The 24,314-nt window shown below is 34.9% G+C and overlaps 1 protein-coding gene across 13 annotated transcripts in view; it reads right to left on the bottom strand.

Moving 5' to 3' along the window:
* The window catches only part of Pphln1 (periphilin 1), a 106,770-nt gene that overhangs the window by 27,541 nt on the left and 54,915 nt on the right, over positions 1-24,314 (bottom strand). For 11 of the 13 annotated variants that reach the window (XR_009225980.1, XM_046435742.2, XM_046435748.2 and 8 more), the window contains 3 exons: positions 13,785-13,996; positions 4,849-4,905; positions 2,294-2,373 (listed from right to left, as the gene is read on the bottom strand). Coding sequence is in view for 12 of the 13 variants with exons in the window: in XM_046435742.2 (XP_046291698.1) it covers positions 2,294-2,373; positions 4,849-4,905; positions 13,785-13,996 (349 nt within the window). In the remaining variant the exon portion in view is untranslated. The remainder of the gene's footprint in view (positions 1-2,293; positions 2,374-4,848; positions 4,906-13,784; positions 13,997-24,314) is intronic. The other 2 variants (XM_058576306.1, XM_058576309.1) reach the window with 1 other exon arrangement.

The raw sequence follows: 24,314 nt of genomic DNA, 5'->3' as shown, positions 1-24,314 counted from the left end.
TTGAGACATATAGATTAGATCTAACTGGCAATTTAATCTATATAAAACTTCAGAAATTCATCTAGGGAACAAAGCAAAAGATACAATTTAACTCATATACTAATTGTATATAAAATATAAAAGACATTATAAACTAATTTCAGTGTTTTATCTTTATAGTCAATGAAATAAATGATGTCAAAATTTCATTAAAGCAAGTTCCTAAGTAATGCAGTAGGAAAAGTCCAGATGTGTCATCTTTATAATTTATAACAAATCATATAAATCCTACTCCTTATACAGCTTTAAAACTTAAATTTCATTGAGGCTACTACTATTTCTTCCTCTAACCAATTACAGTATGAACAAATTATGGGCTTTGGAGTCACAGGCAGACAGTTGTGAAATGCAATTTAATCAATTGCTAGGAAGATGGCTTTATACACATAATTAATAATGCTTCAATCGTGGCTTGGTTTTTTTCATTCACAACACAGACATTAGTAATACCTTATAAAGTAATTATGAAAATGAAGAGAGGTTAACAGACCTGAAAACATCTAGGATAGGCTTGATATTTTTTTGTTTCTTTTCTGTATTCATTGATATATAAATCTATTACACCTAAACATATTTGAAGAAGACCAATGAGTTCATGGGGGAAACATAAAAACAAAATAAAACGTCTACTGGATCACATAATTATTCCCATAATATCATTAAAAAGCATATGCTATAGAATGAGATGTAAAATAGTAAAGCACAAATAAGAAAAACCCTTCTCTAGGGCCCTTGTAGTAACTTGCTGATTCCATTTCCTTATAGAAAACCTTATCATAAAACCTTACCATTTCCTTATTTCCATTTCATCAATCATGCCTTGACAGCCCTCATTTTGTCCCTATATTTTTTCTAAGTTACATTATTGATCCCAAATACATCTCTACTCCCAATGCCAGTCTTTTTTTTTTTTCCTTAAAAAAAAATCCATCTTATGGTGCATCACTATTAACATAGTACTTTTAAAAAATCATTCTATATACAAAATATTTCAATTAAATAAAAATTCCATAAAGGTGTTACAAGCTTGACACCTCAGCTTGAAAACCAGGAAACTGAAGTCAAAGTCCCTAATTAATACTGGAAAAAAAAAAAAAATCCACTTGACTTTCTTCCTAATTAAACTCACCAAACTACTAACTGGTCACTGGTAATATTTACAATGATTTATATATACATGGAGTTGTGGGACAGTAAAGTATCCAGCTCCAAAGATATCTCTTTGTGACATATTTTGAGTTGATTATTCAGAAAAAGTGAAGATCTCTACAGACACATGTATGACTTTAAAAAACTGTCCTTTTACAAAAAGAAATTTATATTTATTTACATGAGTAAAAGAAGCAGAAGGTGTAAATGGTCTTTTTCTTTGAGATCCCCATATCTGCCTTGGACAGGTTTTTCAAAGAAAAATGAGATTTCAAGCCTGACACCTGGGCTAGAAAGATTACCACAGGTGGTCCTCAGAGGGCTGCTGCCTAGGAAACTGTGTCTGCATAATAAGATAAGTTTTATCCCACACAGTACTTCTCCTGAACCTCCCCCATGGCTTCTGTTACTACCTCCCCTGGTTCAGGACCTCTAAACTTTATTCCCTTGTGCACCACAAGATATTATATAAAGTATGGCAGTATGTAAAAACATGGATGTGTAACCGATGTGATTCTGCAATCTGTATATGGGTTAAAAATGGGAGTTCATAATCCACTTGAATCAAATGTATGAAATATGATGTCAAGAGCTTTGTAATGTTTTGAACAACTAATAATAATAATAAAAGTAGCTATCCCTTAAGAAAATTATTTAACCTCTGAACCTCCAATCTGTTGTAGAATGGAAATTTATACCTACCAATCAGAGAATTTCTGTATGAATTAATAAGAAAAACCATGAATACCCCAAATTGACTAATTATAAATAAATGTTAAGTCTTTACCTATACCCCCAACTCCCCCCAAAAAGCAAAAATCTACAACTATGCCCCATCTGAATATTTATTCCCACCTGATTACAGTCAAGATAAACAAGGGCTGTAGCAGTAAATATTAATTTTAGCACAACCTATGGAAAAAATTCTACAAGAAAAGTGTTCATTTACTCCGCTATTTTAAAATTGTGGTTACTTAAAATTCAACTATTTAAATGCAGCAAATCAGCCTCATAGGTATGATTATACATGCTAAGAGCATCTGTACTAGCCAATCTTATTGACTTTATCATTCTTCTTTAAACTCATTTTAGGAAAATAACAAACCTTTGATGAAGGAACTGCTGATGAACTTGAGGGTGAAGTGTCTCTTGATGTTTTCAAAGACTGGACTGGTCTTTCTTTACCTAAACAAAAAAATATAAAATTTTTCTAGTTCATTTGTTCTCAAGTGATTTTATAACTGAATTAATGGGAGAGGATCATAGAGTTATTTTAGTACTGAAATGTTATGTCACATTATTAAATTAATTACATTAATATCTAAAACTACCTTTCTCAGAGACTGACAAGATCAAATATTTAAAGTAACTCAGAACCAAATGATATATATGGCAATCTAGGCCACACCAATATCAGTTATCAAACCTGGAGGCTACAGAGAAGACAATGCCTGAGGAAAGGCAAAACACAATTTTAAATCATGAATGCTTCCTTTTCCCTGCGACTACATGTTAATATTTAACATATCACAATATAAACAGGCAAATAGTTATTGTAGTTATTATATAGATACTAATAGAGCTAATCAAAGGCTAGCTCAAGGAGAGCTATGTATAGGAAATTTAGATACTCCTGAAATGTTTATACAGTTTAAAAAGTAAAATTAGAAAACTATAATTCAGAGTACTAATCCAGAGCCTGGCATGAATGAATTCCCAAATATTTGTTAGATGGCATGAAATAAGTCTAAAGCCACTAACCCTATCTTAAGTCACTACTTAAGTGCTGTACACATACACCATGTTTTATAGAAACTTAAGCCAGGAAGTACATTTAAGCAATATTACTTTAGTAGGTTCAACAACAACCAAAAAGTATGTTTAAATATAATCTTTAAAATTGGTAACAATAATGTTATTGATAGAAAAACATTTCATTAAATTGTCAAACTCTCTGCCCTTAGTTGCTGGAGTGGGGGAAAACAAACAAACAATTAATAATATGGAGAAAAGAAGAAAGTGGCATCAACTTTTAAGTCACACAGAGTTGATTGAGACTGGAGAGTGGGTTAAGGCCAGAAGAGCAAGTCAAAAGCAAAAGCAAAGGCAAAACGACCTTGAAACTGAGGCAAAGCCAGTTCTGGTCAAAACGCCTCTTCCAGCTCTTCCTCACAACAGCCAAGATTGCTAAGCAAAGGCCTAGAAACTCAAAGGTTTCCAAGCACCTAGGGCAGTGGTGAATAACACCCCTTTCCAATGTCCTGAAGACCCAAGAAGTTTCTCTGTTCCCATGACCTTCAATCAGGGACAGTTTTGTACCTCCCACCCCACATACTGAGCAATATGTGAAGACATTTTTGATTGTCACAGTAAGAGAATGCCACAGGCATACTAAGTAGAGGCCAGAGGTGCTACTAAAAATACCTGTTGGGGAGACACCCTCATAAAAAAGAATCACCTACACTCAAATGTCAATAATGTTGAGGTTGAGAATTCCTGGCTCTAGGCTGAGTATTCCAATTTTGAAGCTCCAAGAGTTTTTAAAAAGACATAACGTAGAATTTAGGGTACCACAACCCTGGTACCATAAAAGGTTTTCATACTGAGCAGGGTAAAAATTTACGGTATGCCTTAGAAATCAAAAGAAACATGATACAAACCATCATTACATCACCAAAGCCAAGAGTATGATTTATTTAGTTATTCTTTATTGTATCCCATTGCATGTGGCAAACTCTACATCATACTGAGATAATATCAGTCTATCCCACTATACCAAAATTTCCTAAAGGAACAAGTATCACAGCTCATTCCTTTTTGAATAGCCACAGCCTACTTAACTCAAAGTCTTAAAGACAAGATTAGGCATTCAAAATTAGGTAAAAAGGTGAAACTTATTTTCCACCTTTAGCACGCATTGACTTCTCCATTCTACTCAAATAAGCAAGCCCTTGAAAGATGAGGTGCTGGACCAATCAGCACAGCAGGCTATACTAACTAAAAGCATAATTGCAAGCTCAATTGTAACATGCATGTGCTAGACACAGAAGAAAAAGAAAAACAAAAAACAAAGAATCTGTCACAAGCAGCTGTTAATCTCTTATTTAGCAATTCCTTTATAAACAGGGCATCAGTACTGCAGATATGTCAGGTATGGTCCTATGTCAGTCTTAGGACCTTTCCTGATTTAAGCTGCTTAAAAGTTAATCTAGGCTGATGTCAACCAACCTCAGTGTGCAGAAGCAAAGAAACACTAACAGGCAAGGCAGGCAGTTTATCATATATCTACATACATTCCTTTACACCTGTTTACATAAATGGGAGGGACAGGCGAGAAGCAAAGGAAAAAGAAAATGATGATGGCAGCAGAAAAAGCACAGAAAAGGTAAACAGAAATTCCTTGATCCTACCTGCCAAGGGCCTCTCTATTCTATAGATCTAAGCCTCCCATGGATGGTTATATTCCTGGTCAGGAATGGCTAGCCCATACAATGAACCCACATATCCTACCAAATCCTATTGCTGCAGTGCTATCTAACTCTAATGACAATAACGGACTAATTTGGAGCAGTTATATATTTTTCCCATTTCCATTACCTCTACCTATTCAAGCCTCCCACCCCTTCAAAATCCCAAATCAGAATCTAGCTCAAAACTCACCTCTTTCTGGCTTTCCTTCATTCTGCCGTTTGTAGGAGGCACCAACACGCACAGGCTCTAGGGAAAGGTGGGCAGGCAGGAATTAACACCAGCACCTCTGTGCCCAGATGGAAAGATAAGAACCCAGAAGTAGGAACAACAAGAACAGGAACTTCTGAGTGTTCACTAGCTACCCTTTCCTACCCTGCTTTCAAGCTGGGTTGCCTGAGCAACCACCTCTGAAGATGAATCATAACAGAACGGAAAAAATCTTTGTTTAGGGTATGGGAGACCAAACATGCCATACAAGGTACACTTCTTTGGCATACAGAGATCACTATTCAAGGAAACAACAGACACAGGAATAGCTCTTAAAAACTGTCCTTTGTAAAAGAAATGTACATCTAAAATAACAAACAGTAGATGCAAAAAGAGGTCCTTTAAATCTGCCTAAAAATGAATCAAATAGTATCAGGAAAATCACATCAGGAAGAGAGACTAAAGTTCAGCACCTGAACCAGATGCTTTTCAGGCTGTCACTTACTCTTTTGAGAACAACTCAGACATTACCTGAGATTTTATCTGCATAGCAAGAAAACCTTTTCTTTTCAGTGCATTCCTCTCCTCACCATCCCTTAGCTTATTGACACCTTCCCACCTGAAACCCCAAGATTCTATTCCAAAGCCACATACTTCAACCATTTAGTCATTCTTTTGAGTCTTATATATTACACACACATGTAATAAATTTCTATTTCTTTTCTCCTGTGGATCTGCCTGCCCTCATATTATTTCAGAGTCTGTTACAGAACCACCAGAGAATATAGGGAAAAGATTTAAACGGCCCCCATATAGGCCAGAAGCTCACTGGAAGTATTAAGATGAGGCCAGTCAAGGACAGCATGGGCAGAAAGGAATGAGAAAAGGATCAAAGATAAGACATCAAGAGAAGAAAAGGAACAATTCTATTCATTGTTACAAGTACCTAATCTCACCCATAAAGTTCAAATTCAAAAAACTTGTACAGAATGAGACACATACACCAAATCAAGAGTGAAAAATGAATCAACACTAGAAATCAAGAAAAATACTGGGGAAAAATTCAAACAGCCATTCTGATTTGCTTTCAACAAACAGCCTATTACTAAATTTTGCTGATTCTCCTTAAGCAAATTATCTTATACATGGTTTTTATTTAAAAACAAATCCATAGCTATAAATCCTGAAACATTTGTTAGTTTTCTTGCCCGCAAACTTTTAATGATGCAGATAGAATAAACTCTCTAAACAGCCTAAATATACCAATTAGGAAGCCCAGATAATTCTCCAATAAGGGCAAACTTTTTAGCATTTATTTAAAACCTTTCTTAAAAATGCCCTTTTCCAAAACTGTTTGACATTGTCAGTAACCTGCCTTGAACTATGTTTCAAGAAATATCATGGAAATAATGCCATCCTATATTTTCAATAATGATATGGAAGATACAGTAGGCTTTTCTCATTCACTGATCTCTCTGGCTTGAGGCAAGTTTTTGTTAATCCTAAACAGCTGATCTGCTTTTATATTAGATATACAATGGACACTATTACTATTACTTTTCTATTTGCTATGGTTAAACTCTTAGTTTATGTACAGCAACTGTCTAGAGCATTATGGTAGACATATACTTTATTCTTACTTTTATTTCCTATCCTTATTTCCCTTTAAAATAAATTCTTCCATCTTTTTATTTGTTTTATAAAGTGTTTTATTTCGCCAACCTTCCTCAAATTCTTTTTCAAACCAAGAGATAAGAACAAATGATATTTTACAGACATCTATTAGAGCCTTAGTCCACCTCATACTAGCTGGTAATAGTGGACTGTACCACCCATCCTATCAAACTTTGTGTTCAATTAGTTACTATATGTTGATAGCTTAAAATCAATCATGATGGGAATATTCACTCTACTGATATAAGCAAATACAAAAAAATAAGGTCTTTTAAAACAACATAATTTTGATTCCAAATTTCAGAGACATTGTAGTTACTGAACATTTAGTTAGATTCCCAACAATGTTGCTTTAAATAGGTCTAGATTCCTAACACACCAGTAAAACCACACATTATAATTACAGAATCTTGAAGAAATAGTGACTAAATCAATCCACTAAGTGTTGGGGTGTTTTTTTGTAACACAAGATTTAATAGTAATAACCCCACTGTGCTTAAACTCTTCATCCCAGTTTCTACTGATTTGCTCACTTTAGAACTAAAGACCTCATTCTTTTTTTTTTTTCAGTTGTACAGTACAATATCTTTATTTATTTATTTTTATGTGGTGCTGAGGATCGAACCCAGTACCTCCATGTGCAAGGCAAGTGCTCTACCACTGAGCTACAGTCCCAGCCCCAAGACCTCACTCTTACCCTTGACACTTTAATGACTTATACATAAGATTTTCTTAATATTTTAAAATTGGTTTTTCATACCTGCATCAGTCACCTTTCTGTGACAAAATCTGAGATAACCAGCTTATAAGGAGAAAAGGTTTACTCTAGTCACAGTTTTGGAGGTTGTAGTCCACAGTGGCTTGGCCCCATTGCTTTGGACATGTGGTAGCACAGTGCATCATGATGGGAAAATGATATAAGAGGCCAGTACACCTCATGGCAGCAGAGAAAGCAGGAAGTAGAGTCCCAACATTCCCCTTGAAAGACAATCTTCTAAGTAGGTCCCACCTCCTAAAGGTTCCATGACCTCCCAATAGCAACACAGGTTGGGGCCCCAGAACATTTTGAACCCTCAGTGCCTTTGTATTTTTATGTTGGTCCCATACATCTTTCTAACTATATCTTTCCTTTTCTGTTACTTTTTGTTTCGTAAATGTGAGTGTTCCTCCTAACCTCAATTCTTTTTGCTCTGCTATTCCTAGTTGGTTTCAATCAACACTATGAAACACATTTCTCAAATCTATCCCTTCTACTCACTGTTCTACATTCTAACTGACAGGATGTTATTCACTAGCTACTTAGCTATTACACCTCAAATTAATCTCACTCATTCCTAGTAAGCAGACACTAACTTTCTGCTTGACAGCAAAGGGGGAAAAAGGGGTCAAAATATTCTTGCCTTTGCTGTGATTTGCTAAAGAAAATGAGTATTGCTGGGCACATGGCACACACCTATAATCACAGTGACTCAGAGAGGCTGAAGTAGTAAGACTGCAAGTGCAAGGCCAGCCTGCAACTTAGGGAGACCATGTCTCAAAAAATAAAAAGGTCTGGGGTATAGCTCATTTATAAAGCTCCCTTGGGCTCAATCCCCAGTTCCACAAAAAAAGAAATTAATCTTAAATTAGGATTAAGGAAAGAAACCAAGAAGGAAAATTCTGTAAGTGGCAGTATAGAAATCAAAATTTATAAATATTGGTGGTTAAAGAAAAATAAAGATTAAAAAAAAAAACAATTACAAATACTTTCTAACTTAAAATGGTTCAACTTATAATTTTGAAACTTTACAATGGTATATTGGCCATATGCATTCAGCAGAAACTGTACTTTGAAATTTGATCTTTTCCAGGACTAATGATGTATCGTATAGTACTGTAACTGAATGCTAAGCAGTGGCAGCAAGCCACAGCTCCCAGTCAGTCACACTGATCACAAGGGTAAACAACCAAAACTCTACAGTGTACTGTGTTGCTAAACTATGAAGTTCAGTAGTCTGGTACATTAAATATATTTTCAACTTATGATGATGAATATAGTACTACTGTAAGTCAAGGAACATCTTTATTGGTTCTATACACCAGACATAAAGATTTTTTAAAGTAAAAGCAAAAGCTGGAGAAGTAGCTCCAAAAAAACATTCAAGAAGTTCTTTAAGAATTGCAGGGGCTGTGACTGTGGCTCAGTGGTAGAATGCTCGCCTAGCATGTGTGAGGCCCTGGGTTTGATCCTCAGCACCACATTAAAAGTAAATAAATAAAGATATTGTGTCCAACGACAACCAAAAAATATTAAAAAAAAAAAAAAGAATTGCACAGTATTTGTTGATTCACCTAACGAAATAGCTGAATACAAATCTACTATGATCTTTCAAAAATATGCTTTCTTCTATATTTTCCTACTGAAAGCAAGGAGTCATCCAACAGTATCAAGTGCTATTCATTATAATAACTCATAAGAACAAAGATACTGCACACACACAAAAAAAACAAACCAGAAATCATCAAGAGTGATAATAAAGTTAGAGTCTATGCCTTGTAAACTACTGACTCTCAGTACATACAGTGCTCGGCAAATAGCAACAAAAAGAAACCTTCAAATTCAAGAAACAAACTTCACAGCACAGGTGTTACATTCATCTCTCCTTTGACAACTGAAGAGTTGAAATAGAAAATGGCTTGTTTTTCTGGACCACAGACAAACAGGAGAATTTGGGAATTCTGGTTAAAAAGAGTGTGACTTCTTAGAGATTTACCAGTTCATTCAAGAAAGTCTGTAACAGAAAATGGGTACTTGTATCCATTGCGTCAATCCCAGAAATATGTTCTGTGTTAAAGGTAACCAAAAATGATGGGGAAATGATACTGGTATAGAGGTGGAGAAAGCTTTGCACCATCTCTGCCCCACAATCTATCAGGTCAGATACTGACAAGCTGAAGTAAAGTCAACTGACTAGGAACTCTTGAAAGTGCCCTGCTGAGTGGTGCTCTAATATATCCACTAAAAGCATGTAAATCTCACTTTTGTACATAAGGAAAATACTGTATCACCTGTACACATTTATGAATGCTTGCCACTGAGAGAACATTCTAAGTACCAAGCAAGGACACTATAAAATGTCTACACATCTAGTATTAATCGATTACTGCTTTAGAACTTTTATCATTCAGATGCCAGAAAAGCTACACCTGTACTCCTAGGGTTCACCCAGGAAACTCACAGCCAAAGTTCTCTTATGACTAAACAATGGATTCTCAAATAAGAATGATATATTATAGAATCTAACTCAACAGCTAATTAATAGTGTGAATCCGTTAATAGCTCAAGACTTTTCAGGAAAATATTAAATTATACTTCAGGAATTCCAAAAGAACACAGCTAATCCCAATAAATCTTCTCTACTGGCATTCTCTCACAAATTTCTACTCATCCTTCATATACTACCTAAAATGCTTATTCCTATTTATTTGTTTGCTTGCCTCTTTAACTAGATCATAAACTAAAGATGGTAGAGATCTGTATTGCTTGGCAAACCATGTATCTTCAATATATTTTTATTTGTTAAAAGACAAGTATATATACTGAACACAAATACAATGGTTCCAACTAAGAAACACTATGATATGTATGTAGCTGTTAGGAGAATGGCTTTAGCCTCCCTTTCTATTATCTAGTATACAATCTTATTTCCATATTCCCATTACTACTTCAAATCTGCACAGAAAAGCCTGCTCTCTAAATACAAAATTAAACTCTAAATTTTTTTTAAATGCTTTATTGGGGGTGCAGTGGTGCACACCTGTAACCCCAGTGATTCAGGAAACCAAGGCAGGAGCATAGCAAATTTGAGGACAGCCTGGGCATCTTAGCAAGATCCTGTCTCAAATATAAAAAGAACTGTGGATGTAGCTCAGTTGTTGGGAACCCCTGGGTTCAATTCCTAGCACCACATACATGCACACAAAATTTATACATAACCAATAGTTCTTAAGATATACATCTTTTCCCACTATAATAAAGTTCAATAATGAACACTTCCAAATACACTGGTATCAAAAGTGTTTTTAATATTTGAACACTTAGAACAAGTATTTTAAAAAGAATTAAACAGAGATGAGTAATAGTCTTTCTTTGAAATACTTGCCAAAAATCAAGAAAATAAGAGGAAGTTAGGCTGGAGAAAAACAGGGCAACAACATTAACAACAACAAAAACTCTGCAAATCTTCCATAGCAATTATGTTTGTTTTTAAATTGAAGCAAAATGCTATACAGCCTCATTAAAAAATAAGCATCACTGGCAAATTTGGCAAATGTTTAGAATAAATTAACAAAGAAGTAGTTTGTAAGTTCCTGCAAGCCACAATGGATTTATAAAAACAAAGCAACACAATCTTTATGTCACTGTTTGATTGAGGAAATGCTTTACAACTTAAAATTTTGGCAAGAGTGCATCTGATAAGGCCTTCCAATGAGATCCCTAAATGGAAATAAAGACAAGATAATAGTAAAGTTGGAGGATCACAAGTGGTTGAGTAACAGCAAACAGTGATGATCAAAGCTTGAGGTTAACAGATCTCTAAAAGTATCTAAATTCAACTCTGGGGAATAAAAGGATATGATAGTACTCCTCCAGTATGTAAAACGTTACAACAAAAAAGAAATGTTTGTTTGTATATGTGGCTTAAGAAAAATAACTAGTATTAAGTAGATGTTAGAGGAAAAGATTATTTTCTAAACAATGAGCTACATACAGAGGTGGAATGGCCAAAACTGAGATATTACAAGAAAGACTTCAACAAAAAATGTGTATAAAAGGGGCTGGGGCTGGGGCTGAGTGGTAAAGCACTTGCCGAGAAAGTGTGAGGCGCTGGGTTCGATCCTCAGCACCACATAAATAAATAAAATACTATATATAAAAGAATGGTTATAAGAGACTGAATTTAATGAATTCTGATGTTGCTTTTAATGCTACTATGCTAAATAAAAGGTAAATGTTAAAAGAAAATGAGGTTAAAAGACAGTCTACACACTGTTAGCATCTGAATATGAACAAAAAGGACTAAAAAGAATGTTGCTTTCACAGTTATGTCCAGGTCAGCCTAACTAACATAAGAACCAAGTTCTTATTAGTGAAGTATGGTTTGAAAATAAGTTTGATTTAGAAGGGTAATTAGTCTGAAGCAATACAAAGTTCCATAGGATTTACCTAAAAAGCTAAGTAGAAGAAATTTAGTTGTATGTGTATATAAACACAAAATGAGAAATAGGCACTTGAGTTGGAAAAACAGTTAAATAATTCTGTGGCTTATAACTAAGAACAAAAAGGAGATGTTAAAATGCATGTCAGACTTATGAAGATTTAGTCCTTTAACAGTTACTACAGTCAAACTACTAGTTATTATTAAAGCAGGTTAAATTACTCTGAAAAGTTATAAACAAAAAGCAAAAATTTTAAAATTAAAGAATTAAAAAAATGAGGGCATAAGGAATTTTTAAAACTTATTATTTTAACCTGTAATGTGTAAAAACATTTAAGATCTTTACCAAAATTTCAACTACATTACAAACTGAATTTCAACACATTGTTAATTAATCTAGCTTAAGCTGGTGATAATTGAACGATCCTATTCCTTGGTATTTCTTTGAAGGAAAGCAAGGTACAATTAATATCTGTGATGTTCAGATAAAACAAAAACTAGTATCACAAGTGTAATATTTACTTCTCCATTTACTGTTGAAAACAAGACTTCTCCAACTTAAGACTTCTTGGCTTTTTAATAAGATGATCTTATATAAGTATTCTGAAAGCATGAGAGGAATATAGAAAATACTTTCTTAGTATTGCATAAGTAGTTAAGGAACCAAAGTATCCTGTAAGAGTTCTCCCAGAACAAATTATTTTATCTTCATTAAAGAATTTTACTTTCAAAGTTAAAAGATTAATGAAAACAAACACGGAATTAGCAAAGTCATTTATATTTATATTTCAGTTTACTCCATATCTTGGGTCCCCCAATCTTTCCACCATTCCACATACTAAAGATATTGAACCTCAAAAGATGGGAACAGTATACTGGAGATCCTGAGAGAGGAATATCACATTATGTCTCATGCATACTTCATCTTAAGACTTTAGAGTTTTGGTCACAAAGCAGCCAAGTGCATAAAAACAGAAAAAAAAAAAAATGGTCTCCCAGAAATTTCTGTTTTAAAGGATATTAAAAAAAAAAACAAGGCTAATTCACCAATTCTACTTTTAACAGCTTCACTATAAGCTATCAAATAAGAATCTCAAGTTTCTGTTTTAATATTTTATGTTTTGTTAAAAAGTCTTCATTATTAGTTTCCATAGATACTTTCTTCCTCTTAATCAAATCATTAATTGATCTTGACTTAAGTCATACATATTCAGAAAACAAATACTTAAAAGGCATCTGGCTAATTTACCATATGTCTGCGCATGAAAGCACTCACTAAGTTTAGAGGTTGTTATCTTGAAGGCTTTTTGCTTTTGTTTGGGGTTTTTAATATGCAAGTGGGAGAGAGAAAAGCAAAGGAGAAAACACTCATTAACATTAAGCTCCACAGAACTTCCAGTTTCCCAGAAGTGTCTCAAGCATATTATATTAAGCTATCAAGCACAGAGTTGCTATGTTTTTGTTTTGGTTTGGTTTGAGAGCTTTCCAATGATATTCTTAAGTCTTACACCATCACACCATCATTCATACACCTACCTATAATCAAAAACATGTTTTTTAGAAAGCCTCACTCTGCCTAGCTCTACAAATTAAGGAATAACAGATAAATGTTTGCTCAACACAGATCCAGGCAACAGCTACAAGAGAAAACAATGTGATGATGACAGGTAGTTCTCCATCACTCTCATCATGCAGGAGGCAGAGGCTAATGAATTAAAATTCTTATTATTTGAAAAAGACACTAAATAGGAAGGAAGTTTAAAAGTAATAGAAATATTCTGGACTTTTTTTGATTTCCCTCTCTTGGCTTACAACCAGTTAGAATATACTTCTGCACTAAATTTGAAGGTGAAAGGTTAAGCAGACCCCAACTTCAAAGAGTTGGGAAAACCCATGTATTTAGTATTCATTATACTATTCTTTAAAGTTCCCTATAAATTTTAGATTTTTTCAAATTAAAGTTATAACACCTATGAGGCAATTTGTCTTAGTACACTTCCATCAGTGGAAACTGTGAAAGGAAAAGGATTCATATAAAATACATACTTCTATGTTGAGACTGATGGAAAGAATATGTTTTGCTTCGTTCTGGAGAGTAACTTCTACTACTGACACTGGAGCCAGATCTGCTGTGTGGAGAGTCCTTTCGACCTACAGGCGATTCTCTAAAATAAGGAGCATCCCTTTTATGAGGAGACCGGTCTCTCGCATAATGGGAAGAGTAGAAACTTTTTCTTCTAAAGCCATCTCTCATGTCCCTTTGAAGAAAAAAATAAGAAAAGATAATTATATCCTCTATTCCATATACATACACAGGCCTGCATGCGTGCACACACGCAGACACACACACACACACACATAAATGGCAAAAGCTCTAATTACAAGCTACTCTTTATATTGTAATCTTGGTTCCTTGTTCTACCAAAACCTAACTGCCGAAGTCAGTTAACAAAATGAAACTATCAGTTAAATATGATTTAGAATGCACCACTTTTTCAATTAAGTAAAAGCCAGATGGTCAAGTACAAAAGTTACTTTATTCTAAGCAAGCACAAATTCTAAAATGTGAAAAACAGAGTTATATAAACTATTTTTCTTGCCTTTAACAATAAACCACACAGTTACTACAATTCCAAAGGCACCTAGCAATACCAAAGATTTTCCTAGTGAAACATTCCATGACATGTTATTTATTCCTTTCTAAGTATTGGGAATGCTCAGGTAGAGCATGAGCATCCCTAATCCCAAAAGCTCCAAATTTTGAAACCTTTTGAAGTCTGAATATTTCTGGTCCTAAGTATTTCAGAGAAGAGATACAGAGGTCAGGTGCAATAGTGAACACCTGTAATCCAAGCAGCTCAGGAGGCTGAGACAGGAAAAATCTGAATACTTCTAGTCTCAAGCATTTCAGAGAAGAGATATCACAGGTGGGGCACAATGGTGCATACCTATAATCTCAGCAATTCAGGAAGCTGAGACAGTAGGATCCCAATCAAGGCCAGCCTTAGCAACCTAGCAAAACCCTAAGCAACTCAGTGAATCTCAAAATTACAAAAAAAAAAAAAAAAAAAAAAGAGCTAGGGATGTACCTCACTGGTAAAGCACCCTGGGTTATATCTCTAATATCAAAAAAGATGAAGAGATACATGATTTGTGTATATCACTGCCCCCTGCCCCTGCAATCTGGCAATGTCTAGAAGGCTTTTGGTTATCATAAGGGGTGAGATGTGATCATGCTGGTAGGTGCCAACAATGCTACCAAAATACTACAATGCTCAGGACTACCCAACACACACACACACACACCAAAAAAACCTGGTATGTACCTATTAAATTCTGAGTTTGTGTCCTTAGTTTACAAATTGTTGCCCATCTTTAAATACCTACTTTTTATAAATCATCTTTACTTTCATAAGTTAAATTTTTTATTGAGCAATATCATCAACTCAAATGAATAAGCAAGCCCCACTAGGAAAAATTTATAAGCAAAAAGCATCTTTAAAATGTTGAAGCTAACCAAAATTATTAAGCAAACCTATCAAGGACAAATGGGTTTAATTAATTGATGATTTAACAAATATACTTCCATATTAAAATTAAAAATTATTAAATTTCAGACAGAAGAATGCTAAGAGACAAACCAACGGCACGGATGTTATTTTTGCAGGGGGCACAGTCCTAGAAATTGAACCCAGAGCCTTGTATACATATTACACAAGCACTCTATCACTGAGCTAATTCCCAACCTCATCACACTGAATTTTAAATGCTCTGAAAATAATTTCAGTATATTAATTAATGGTCACACATAAGTAGGTTGTTGTCCTAGGGTTATCTGAATACTAGCTAATTAACACAAAAAATATACTGCCTCTATAGACACAATTAAGTTTCCCTAGGAAAAAAAAATAAAGAAAGAGGGGGAACTGGGATTGACCTTACTTTGACTGAAAGGGTTTATTATTTATTTGATCATATCTGGAGGTCAAGGGGAAAAGCTAATTTACAATAAAGGGGGAAATTGATAATCCAAGACACAACCACGTTAATTGACAAATAAACCTACAGATTTTTGGAACTCTATCAGTTGCTAGTGACTCAAAGAGAAGCCAAATGCACACAGTCCCTGCATCACAGAACTCTCAGGCTAAGAGAAAACGACATTAAATATACATAAAACAGGTGAATACAGTCAAGAATGGATGTAGTGAAACTAATTAGGAGTATGTTTAGTCCAAGGAATAAACAATACTAACCTAGATGAAATAATGGGGTCATAAATTTTACACCCACAAGAACATACCTTTTAGACTTAACATGTGATGAAAATTTGACAAATGAGTGTGAAAGATGGATGGAGAATGTCAATCTGATTCCCAGAATTCTAGTATGATAGATTAACAAGAAAAACTGATCTGAGAAATGAAGATGGGGTGAGAATCACATTGAGATAGGAGCATATTAAGTTTGAGGTGATCAAATAACATCTAGGCAAGCAACTAGAGACAATGACCTGAAGTTCAGAAGATATTTCTGGTTCTCAATGTAAATTTCCCTGTAAACAGACAGTAAACCCATGGATACAGATGAAAACAAGGAATAAAAAAAGCAGAGTGCCAGAATGTATGGTTTAAAAGCTATAACACAAAGAGAGAAATGGGGGGCTGGGGTTGTGACTTAGTGGTAGAGTGTTTGCCTAGCACGTGTGAGGCACTGGGGTTAGATTCTCAGCACCGCATATAACTGACAACTAAAAGAATAAAAAATTAAAAAAACAGAAATGGGCTGCCAAATGAGAGAACAGCCAGAAAAATACATACACATACACACACACACACAAAGAGGAAGAGAGTATATTATCTGTGAAGTCAAGGAAACAGCATTCCAATAAGGAGAATAAATATTTTCTAAATTGAAATTAAATGAACTTCTTTTTTAAAAAAAAATCTTTTAGTTGTTGATGAACCTTTGTTTTATTTATTTATAGTGGTACTGAGAATTGAACCCAGTTCCTCACACATGCTAGGCAAGCACTCTACCACTAACTTACAACCCCAGCCCTTAAATGAGTTCTTACTGATAGCTTACTTAGAGGATAGAGGAGAACAGGTCCACATTAGGAAAGACTGCCTATCTTCTTCCATTGAAAAGATGAATACTGAACTACAGTTGCCTAATCCCAACACCAGATGGCAGTAAAATCAAAGCACAGTTCAGAACTATCACAGTAGTCTGAGGTGGCTAGATGAACTTATGGGAAGAACATGTCAGATTTTAACAGCTCAAAGTAATGCCTCTCCTCTCCCCTTCATATCAACCTCACCCACCAACTTAAGAAAAACATTACAACAGGCAAGTAAGCTCGGTATCTTCTTTTATAAAGTGGTAATATTGGCTAACTTACTTTTTCAGAAATACACACAACCACTATACGATAGGCACTATGGAGGATCACCCTGGCTCTGAGGAAGTTTAATATCTAAATGAGGTTTGTGAGAGAAGGTTCAAAAAGGCTGATGCTGTAATTCAGAAGGAAATATGTATTAGTAGATTAAAAAACAACTGATCTGGGTCTTTAAGGAAAGATGAAAGTTAGATCAATATTGACTAATAGAAATATATTTGAGTTATATATTATAGCCATATTTAAGGAAATAGGTGAAGTTAACTTTAGCAATTTTTTAACTTAACCCAAACTAAATATGTCCATAGTATTATCAACATGCAATCCATTTTTTATTTTTTTATTTTCTATTTTTTTAGTAACTTTATTTTATTTTATTTTATTTTTTAGTTATACATGGGCACAATATCCCTATTTTGTTTATTTATTTTTTCATGTGGTCTGAGGATCGAACCCAGAGTCTTACACATGCGAAGCGAGTGCTCTACTGCTGAGCCACAACCCCAGCCCCTATTTTGTTTATTTTTAAAGTGGTGCTGAACCCAGTGCCTCACACATGCTAGGCAAACGCTCTACCACTAAGCCACAACCCCAGCCCAACATGCAATCAATATTTTAAAATGTAGTGAGATATTTTACATTCTTTTTTTCATTCTAAATCTTAAAATTCAGTGTGTATTTTATACTACAGAACATCTCAGTTTGAGCTGGTCATATCTCAAGTGATCCATGGGAATATGCAGCTAGAGACTCCCACACTGGACAAAAGATTTGGATGAAGGAAAAAGCATTCAAAGTTTCAAGAAAACGAGAAAGAGATTAAAGGGGATTATGTGCCCAATAACAGAAGTAGTCAATAGGGCCTTATAAAGCAAAGACTAAAAAACAAAAGTAGAAAACTTAAAAGGGAAAAAATAGTAGGAAATACTGCTGAGGCTAAAAGAGACCTATACAATAAAGATGTAGGAGTCATGTGACCTGTAAATCCAGGAGCCCAATAAAACGTTAGAATTCAAAACAAATTTTAAGAAATTAAAATACATCTATCTGCTGAAGGAGCTTAAATTAAAATACATCTATCTGCTGAAGGAGCTTACTCATTACTTTTGTTCCCAAAAAAAAAGATTAGCAGAAGGAAGACAGAGAGAACTGGGATCAACCTAATTTTGACTAAAAGGGTTTATTATTCGATCATATTATGTCTAGCAGTCGAGGGGAAAAGTTAATTTACAATAAAAGGGGAAGTTGTTAATCCAAGACACAAAACCAAATGTCAAGAGAAAAATGGTAGAAACTGATTAAGAGAAGGAGATGGTCTTACAGGAAAGATACACAAAATGTAGGAAGAGAAAACATAAGAAAGCATTATCAATAAAAGAATTACAGAAAATTATAAAAATTACCAACTGAAAGTAAAGAGAGAATGTGAAAAGAGGCAAAATTGTGAAATAGCTCCTTTGAGGCAAAGTAATCATTAGAAATGTTCCTAAAAATGTTAAGTCCTTAGACCTGTGTGAGCATTTCCTGGGAATTTAACAGAAATTCAAAATCAATAGTAGCAGCTCTCACCAACTGAAGCAGAAATCTCTGAGGATGTGACCCAGGATTCTGGATTCTAGATTCTGGGCTATAACAACACTTTCTGTGAGATTCTTATGCAGACAATACATTGAGGAGGAGTTAAGTAGAGAACCTTACAATGTGTAAAAGCTATATATAATTGAATTGTCCACAAGTCAGAAAGTGAAAATTCAAAGCTCATGAGAACACAAAACTATTCTCAGTTGATTCAAAGGTCTGGCCATGCCTGTGTGTAGCTCTAGCCAGAATTGAAACATGCAAAAAGACTTGTAGCTAAATGCATTATCAAATCATGACAGAGAGGTGAATGGGATAGAGACAACTGTGAACCAGAAATTACAATTATCAATGAAGAAGGCACTAGATGTTTAAAATTTATCACAGTACAAACATAAGAACATGGTAGTACAAACAGGGAACTTCAAAAGATAACACTAGAATAGTGGCTTGGAGTTCCTAGAATGAATCTAAAGGATCAAAGAAGAGCAATTGAGCTGGGAAAAAAGTGGTTTCACTCCTAGAACATTAGGTTCCAGTTACAGAAAAGAGATGGCAAAAGTGATGGAAAATAAAGCCATTCTATTTTGAGTACTGTGAATATGAGTTTCAAAAAATACTAAAAGACCAAGTCCTTGCTATCTTGAAGCTTATATTCTAGCAAGGAAGATGGCATATAAACATTTCAGAGTGACAAGTAATATAAGGAACAACAGACTGAGAAGGTTATTTTAGGTAGGATAATCTGGGAAGATTTAAATGAGAAAGTAACAGATAACCAGAGAGGTGACAGAACCCAACAAAGAAATTCAAAAAGAACATTTCAGGTAGAAGGTACAGCAACAATAAAGACAAAATATGATGTGTGTTTAAGACCAGTCTAGCTAAAACAGATTAAGAGGAAAGAATCATGGAGTAAATGACTACAGAATTTGAAAAATATCATGAAGAGATCTGAACTATGTTCACAATCATCACTAAAGGCTTTAAGAAGGCATCAAATGTTGGAGAGAACATACTGATAAGTAAGTATGCTTCTTGAAGTTTACAGACTTAAACAGCATCAAAATTTCAAATGCAATATTAGTCTTGTGTAAGGACTTAACAAAAGTATCACACAGTAGAGGAAGGAAAATTGGGTTAGGATACATTAAGGTAGTCTGTGAACTAGCCTCCTAAGTACTGAAAAACCCTTCCAAAGAAACAATTGTTAACAACTATATTGTTAATATAGTGCTGATGTGATTTGAATTTTTGAACTCATCTAAATAAATTTAAAGAACTACCTTTAAAATAGTTGAAGTAGTACCATCAGTCTGCCTACCTTTAAATTTTATCCATCCCTTAAGAATTTTATGATCCTGAATAACCTCCTATGCCTACAAAGTGATGACAATACTAATACCTTCTTCACAGACTGTAGTGAGGAGTAAACAAATATAGATAGCATTTAGAACAGAGCCTGACATGGCACTGACATGTCTATTGACAACATTACCCCTATATGATTTTCATTGAACCAATAAAAGGTCTGCAGCAAGAAATAGCTAAGGATCACAAACATACTTGTCATTCAGAAAAGCAGAACTCTTAAATCTTACATATCTGTAGGAGTTCAAAACCAAGTCATAATAATAAAGTGTTGAGAGCCACAGCCCAGTAGGAATGGCCCCTGGCACTTTGCCAGAAGTAATGGTTGAGAGGCGAGCCATTAAGATGATGCTGGATTGATTCAATTGTATATTAGACCTTTACTGTCCGGTAATAGAATGGCTCTTGCTGCATCTGATGCCCACTACTTTGGAGTTCCCCTTGAGTTCTCGCGGGGTTCCGAGAGAGTGCGCGCGCAGCCAGGGGGAGGGAGTTCCGGTTGGTGTGTGGTGTGTTCCTGGAGGAGCTTCGTGGGTTGCGTTTGGGAGAGTTCCCGGGGAGCGGGTGTGGAGTTGGGAAATAAAGTTTGTTCCTGCTTGAGTGGCTCCTGATTTGTGCCCAGCCAGACTGTGGCAATAAAGCCTCTAGAAAAAGACTTCAGCTTGATTTTTGGGGAAATTTTGCTTTATAGAAGATGAACAACCAAAAATTCAGTATCAAAGCCTTGAGCTAAGAGTTCTTTATACAGATGAAGCATATGTAAAAGTAAGCAGAAAGGCAGCTACAAAAAATAAGAGATCAGAAAACATTTACTGTTAAGAGCCACAAAGGACTTTTGTTTTGCAATACTGAACCCCAAGTCTAGTACATGCTAGGCAAGATCTCTATCACTGAGGTACATCCCCAGACTTTTTTTTTTTTAAACATCTTTATTTTGAGACAGGGTCTCCCCTAAGTTGCCCAGGCTGGCCTCAAACTTTCGATCCTCCTGCCTCAGTCTCCCAGGTAGCTGGGATTACAGGCATGCACTTGGCTCAAACAGAAATATTTTAAATTTGTGGCTATATGGTCTCCATCACATATCAACATTCTACTCATGTATCACAGCAGTCATGGCCAATATGTTAATACTTGGGCATGGCTATGACACCAGAGCTAGCTCAGCACACTTACGGGTTTTATCATCAGAAGGTTATTTGTGAGAAAGTTTTAGCAAGGCAGGCAGTCTGGAGAACGCAGTGAAACTTGTGCGACACCAAGTTCATCTTGTTTTCCCCAAAATCCTCTATCCTTGGGAGAAGGTGCTGACCTCAAGGCCTTCACTATTAGAGCAGCACCTTGGCATGAAGCCACCTCTAGCCAGCATTATCACAGCAACTGGGGCAACATGACCTGCACTTTTACATAGTCAACTCCCAGTGCAAACGCAGCCATAAGGGAATCAGAGACCAGGGTTCGAGTCACCACTCTTCACAGTTATGTTCCAATAAAATCTTATTCACAGAAACAAAGAGTTGGTCAGATTTGGCCAAGAGTTGCGATTTGACAACCCCCAATCTAAATGATTGTATACTTCCAAATTTTCAAGTACAGTTACCTACAGCTTTGTATTTTCACAGAATATGAAGAAAAGTATGTTTTCCCTCCTCCTACCTATTCCCAATATCTTGAGGAGCTCCATCAACATTAAAAATACAAACTCAGACTTCTTTTTTTTTAGGTTAGATAACATGATAAAGGCAAACTATATATTAACCTTAAAACTACACAAAACCATTTCCTAGATTTGCTTCTAATTCTTTGGCACAATAACTGATGAGAGAGCATAATGAGTTTTTTAAACTTACAATTCACCAGAAAATCCATAATGCTTTCATTAGTAAACTCATTCCTAGGCAACACCATAGGAATTTTTCTCTTTTCTCCATTTTTTCTTTCACTTATACTTCCTAGATAAATTGCTATTTATTATTATACACAATTTATATAACTAAATATTTTTCATGGTATATCAATATTCTCAAAGTTTCTTATTTTAGGTTTAGATATTTGTAGATTCAAATTTAGTAGATAATGGCAAATATTAACAGTTAATTAACCTCTCTGCACCTTTTTCCCCATCTGTAAAATGGAAATGTGGGATAAAGAGTGAAAATGCCTACCACACATAATAAACACTTCACATATTAATTTATTAGCTCAAATTTTAAAATACATAAGTTAAAAAGGATGTGAAGCAAGTAGAATTCATATATCTTGCTGATGAGAATATAAATGCTGTGGTAAACAGTTTGCCATTATCTACTAAAGTTGAATCTACAAATAAAGAATAATCAAGCAAATCCACTTTCAGATCCATCTCACAGAAATGTATGTTTGTGTGTGTGTATATATGTACACAAAATACACTGTCAAAGTATTTTAAAAATCAATTTTTAAAAAAATTTCATACAATGGAACTACACATTCCCTATGATAAAAACATATTATTATATTCTTATAATAACATAATGAATATAATAATGAATATAACAATGAAAATGAAGAAACTACTGCTACATGCAATTTTGAAGAATATCACAATGTTGATCAAATACAAAAGGGTATATCATATACAACACTATTTACAAAGAGCCCTCACTTTACAAAGTTCTGATTCATACAAATTTCAGTACCACATACTATTATTTGGATAAGGATCCCCCAAAAGGCCCAAATGTTAAATGCTTGGGCCTCAATGTGACACTAGTGAAAGGTGGTAGAAATCTTTGAGAGGTAGGGTCTACAGAAAGTAAATGGGGACATGCCTCCAAAGGCAATTATGGGAAGGTGGTCTCTTCCTTTCTCTTTGGTGCCACTGTCATAAGATAAGTACTTTGCTCCACCATAGTCCTCCTTCATAATACACTGCCTTATTACAGGGCCCAAGAGCAACAAGGCCAATTGATCATGAATTGAAACTTCCAAAACTCTTGAGTCAAAAGAAACCTTTCCTCTTTGTAAGTTGTCATCTCAGGAACAGAAAACTAACCCGCATATCACAGTTTAAAAACACCAGTCTCCCAATAACACAGTTCAAATATTACTTTCCACAGTCACTGCATAAAATACAAACTTTGTTACTAGTTCTTCAGACCACAAATCATTACATGAATAACAAATGCACACCATGACCAATAACCATTCACACCACATATTTTGAAGTCCATTGGTGATTGGTCATTTACATCTGTTATTCAGTTCACAAACAACAAAAATGTGTTGCCGTGGGGACTGGAGTTGTAGATCAGTGGTAGAATGCTTTCCTGGCATCCATGAGGCAGTGGGTTTGATTCTCAGCACCACATATAAATAAATAACAATAAAGACCCATCGACAATTAAAAATATATATTTTTTAAAGTGTTGTCTTCCAGGAATAAACTAATGTGACATTTTACAAAAAGGGATAATCAAAAGCTAACTCAGAACTAGGGTTGTGGCTGAGCAGTAGAGCACTCACCCAGCACCTGCAAGGCCCTGGGTTCGACCCTCAGCACCACATAAAAATAAATAAATAAAATATTGTGTCCAATTACAACTAAAAAATAAATATTTTTGCCGGGGTCCTGCCTCAGTGGGATCCAGGGGGTCCTGAAGGATGAGTGGTGCTAGTGCAAGAAATTAGACAAGGAGTCATTCTGTTGGAGCAATCTCTAGAAGAGAGCTCTAAAACTGCTTTTTCTCATCATTATGAGTACAGAATCATTAGTAAAATGCATCATCAATTTACAATTTCCAGATTTTCCCAGGATGTAACATTTCCTTGTTTAATAGATGCCAAACTACGTAACCAGACTCTTTGTCTCCTAACCTGTCATTAACCTTTAAGTTTAAAGCACACCTGTACTTTGTTTCTAATCTAAGATCCCATCTAAAAGTCCCCCAAATCTTAAACTTATTATAACCTAAAATCTATAAAATATTCTTAAAGCGTCTAAAAAACCCATAGCTAAAAACCTAAGAATCTAAAAATATTTCTAACATTATTCTAAAAATGTATTTTATAAAACCTTAACTAATGCCTACATTTATTCTTATAAAACTGGTTAAGCTGCTTTCTCAGAGAGTTTCCTTGTTCCTTAAAGTATGCCAGTTCTTAAATCTTAGTAATCTTTAACTAAAGGGCAGGCTCTGTATGTCAATCCACCTGCAGCCAATATTAGCTATTGCTTATCATAAATC

The sequence above is a fragment of the Marmota monax genome, unplaced genomic scaffold, assembly GCF_021218885.2.
Source record: "Marmota monax isolate L192 unplaced genomic scaffold, Marmota_monax_Labrador192_F-V1.1 WCK01_AAM20220418_F8-fsc00012, whole genome shotgun sequence".
Classification (NCBI taxonomy): Eukaryota; Metazoa; Chordata; class Mammalia; order Rodentia; family Sciuridae; genus Marmota; species Marmota monax.
This window is presented reverse-complemented; position numbering and strand designations above follow the sequence as displayed.